At 37.2% G+C, this 3,939-nt stretch overlaps 1 protein-coding gene across 1 annotated transcript in view; it reads right to left on the bottom strand.

Annotated features, from left to right (window-relative positions):
• PRUNE2 (prune homolog 2) overlaps positions 1-3,939 on the bottom strand; it is an 83,725-nt gene that overhangs the window by 34,574 nt on the left and 45,212 nt on the right. Inside the window, exons 4-5 of the mRNA XM_023521953.1 lie at positions 2,941-3,020; positions 824-1,024 (exon numbers count right to left, since the gene is read on the bottom strand). Coding sequence (XP_023377721.1) covers positions 824-1,024; positions 2,941-3,020 — 281 coding nt within the window. The remainder of the gene's footprint in view (positions 1-823; positions 1,025-2,940; positions 3,021-3,939) is intronic.

Raw genomic sequence — 3,939 nt, 5'->3', positions numbered from 1 at the left:
ACTAAAATGAGACTGATATGCATATTGGGAGTATTTGACCTAGCAACTTTGAATTTTCTCCTTTTTTATTTTTCTCCCACCATACCCTACTCCATCCTTCCCTCCTACTTTATCAGCAATATAACAACAAGCATAATCAAGTCCCTGCCCTCATGGAGCAGACATTCTAGTGGGAAGAGAAAGACAAACACGCAAAAACAAACAAACAAACAAAAACAACGTTAAACAATATGATTCAATTAGTGACACATGGAACATAAAATGAATATAGGGATAGAAAATGACTGGGTGGTGGTGGTGGGGAAGGTGAGGACAATTGATTATAGAGATCGAGGAAAGTCTGGCTGAGGAGATGACATCTAATATAAGATCTGAATAGAGAAAAGAAAACAGCCACGTAAGGATCTGGGGGAGAGAACATTCCAGATAGTGGAAAATTGAGCAAAGAAATTGGTAAACTCTAATTTCTCTGCTTCAAACGTAATCTTCCAGATTAAGTTTTCTTTCTCTGCAAATCCAGTCCCAGCTTTCTTAAACACAGCATGTAACAGCTTTCTGTCAACCCCAGCAGCTAGCACAAGGCCTGTTATAGAGTAGGGGTTTAAATAAAGAGCAATGGCTATGTGTGATCTCTGTGAATCACACCTGTTCTGTTAAGCTCTGAACTGTCAATCATGGCTACCTATGAGCTGAGATACAAACAGAAACTTCTAGAAACCACAAAAAGAACTACTAGCAACAAAATGAGAGGTTCGTTATTAATGCCACTTAGATAATCTTTCACTTTTCACATAACTTTGGCTTTGCCAACTCGGCAACTTACCATGCCCAGTATACTCAAAAGAATCTGCTTCATCAGGGGTATCGAGTTCATCCACATTGATATCAATTTCATCTGGACTGTCCAGGTTATCATCAGAGAGAATAGACCCTTCACTTTGGTCCAGAGAAAGATTGATATTTGGGGCTGTGAGCTTGATTCTCTGAGGGTGAGCGCCATTAAGGTCCAGAGAATTAGGAGGTTCTAAAGAAGATGAAAAATAACAAAATCAAGTATTAGAACATATACATGGCTGCCAGGAGTGGGTATGGGCTCTAGTGGAATAACATTTGTAAGGCCCTTTCAGCAAAGGCAGACCTGCTAAAAAAAAAACCCTTAGATGGGATTTGGACCCTCTTCTTGCCCAGCAGATTGGCTTGCCCCAGCTCCTTTGGCCTTGGCTGCATAGAAATTGCAAGTGGGAGTCATTGTTAAATGTGCAGACAACTAGTTTATAGAACTGCCCTGTTCAGTTTTGAGGACTTGAAATTGATATAATATTGAATTTTTATGGTGCATATCACATAAGAAAAACTTAGTTAAGCTTACACACATGTTATAATGGTTCCTGTAGCCTTTACTTCTGTGGAATGGAGGGTAAGAATTTTACCTGTTATATTGACATATGCTCCTCAAATATTTTTCTTCAGTTTCTGACAACTCTGTGTATGATGTGCAGTGACCTTTCTTTGGCTGACATTCTTTTTTTGTTTGTTTTAATAAAATCGAGGTACACTCCCAGATTACATTGTCCAATCAAGTATTTGTGATTTCTTATGCTGGTATTGCTTGACATTGGTTCTCATACTGTAAGTGACAGTTTTATGTTAAGTAGCTCCTACCCTGTCATTGTAATACACATCTACCACTACTATGACTTTCACTTAAGAGAAGCAGAGCTAGAGAAGTCATTTTTAACCAAGTTGATTCCAACTAAACAATGGTAGAGAAACAGCCTAAAAGTAGAAATTCCAGGAGGCCCCATCACAAATTATTTTGGAGGCCATCTGGTATAACTCTCAGTTCTGGAATTCTAACTCTGGTCTTCTCCCAAGGGACATGACACTGTTTCTTTGTCACTAAGATTTTTCTTTTCAGTGTAGAACATCACCCAAACTGCTTTCCATGTAATGTTTGTATGTATTATATGAAAAAAGGTTCTATTGACCAATAAGTTTGAAAAACAGTAGACTTTTATAGTATAGGAATTCTCAAAGAAATCTTACCTCAAATCATTTTTTGTAATGATAGAAATGTTGATCACTTGAAATGAAGCTAGTGCAACTAAAGAATTAAACTTTTCAAATTTATTTTAAATTTTAATTAATTTAAATAGTCACATATGGCTAATTGCTACCATACAGGATAACCATAGGCTTTAGTGCCTTTACTATTCAAAGTGCATTGTGAACCTCAAAGAGTGGAGTAGACATACTGTGGTCACCATGCTTACTTGGCTATAGAACATTTAAAAATAATTATGTCACATGACTAGTATTTTGAAGAATGCACTTTAAATACTTGAGCAGAAAAAAAATTAATTGACCCCCTTCTTCCTACTCCATGCAAGGGCTCAGGATCTTGGTATGATCCTGATGCTGGCACAGTGCAAAGGAGTGACGTTAGTGTAAAGTGAGAGTCATACAGATTGTAACAGAAATCTTAAAATTGCCTGTGGTATGTGTCTTGGATTGCAAACCCTTAAGGTGTAGGGTTTTTTCCCTTTTCTTTTAATAGTCAGGATACTGATTCTTTTTAATATCACATTTCTAATTTTAAACATTCTCACACTTAAGTATAAATTGGGTGAACTTAGATATTAGTTAGAATTCAGTATTGTTACACAGTAGCCAATTGTCACTGGAACTGAAAACATTAGCTGATCAAGCCGTGGCTCAGGGTCTAAAAGGTGGCCCACACCAGTGAACATCAATATTCAAGTCAACTCTGAAATTAGCCAAATTGAGCTTAACACCTTAGTCGCATTTTTTTTTTTTCTTCTCTTCACTTTTATCACTGAAATCACAAGTTGGATGTACAGGAAATGGATTTCTCACTGAATAAGGACACCGTTTGGATATAAAATACCGCTGAAGGAACTGAACAAATGCTCCTCTCACCAGGCCTCATGTCTGCAGCACTGGGGCTCAGCATTCCCTCCTCAAAGGGGACATCCATTCCTACATCCTCTGACAGTTGTCTGAAAGAAAGCAAAGGGTGTAAAACATTGTATGGGGTTTAATTTTCTTTGAAAAGGAAACCCAGAGATTCCAGGATAACATTTTTAACTCACTTGGCATAAACCAAATACGCATACTGAATCCATTGTAAGTGGCCCCAAATTAGAATAAAGACTCTCTGCAGTCAGTGTGAATGAGAACCATGGACACCAGCTTTACTCTGTGTGTGCAGAAGTCACTTCTCCTACCAGCTCACATAAGTAAACATACCCCAAGTCAAAGACTCCGAAACAGGGAAAGTAAATAACTAATAAAAGATACTTAAGGGGGCATTTAATACATATTTTTTCAACAAGAGAGGCAATATATGTGCTTTAGAGTAAAGACAGATCTGATTTTGTATATATCGTCCTCTGTGTAAATTTGGGCATATAATTTAAACTGCTGTGGGCAGAGAAAAGCATACTTAGAGAGTCTCATCTTCATTTTTAAAATAAGGATATACTACCTACTTCAATGAGTTTTGAAAGACTGAGCAATTGACTAACATTCCTGAAAATGTACGAACAAATGTTATTTTCCTCAATTCTTTGAAAATCTAAAACTTCATTGTTAATTACACATTGGTGAAGACAGTTCTGGTCATGAGTTACCATCACCCCTCTCTAATTAGTGCCAATCCCAAGACCATTTATGATAGCCTATTTGGTAAGATAAGTGTAGGGGAACAGGAAAAGGCTGGAGAAAATAGTGACAAATCTATATACTCTTGTAGGAAGCTGACCACTATTCACAGTCAATTCCCCTTGACTTATTTTTCATCTCCCATCCATCGTTCAGTAAATCCCCATTTATCATGATACATTTTTCTTCTTGGTGGTTTCCACATTATTTCACTCACCTAGAGTGAATCCTTGCAATGTAGGCACTAATCTAAAT

This window comes from Pteropus vampyrus, unplaced genomic scaffold, assembly GCF_000151845.1.
Source record: "Pteropus vampyrus isolate Shadow unplaced genomic scaffold, Pvam_2.0 Scaffold324, whole genome shotgun sequence".
Classification (NCBI taxonomy): Eukaryota; Metazoa; Chordata; class Mammalia; order Chiroptera; family Pteropodidae; genus Pteropus; species Pteropus vampyrus.
The sequence above is the reverse complement of the archived record's forward strand: the minus strand, read 5'-3'. Positions and strand labels throughout refer to the sequence as shown.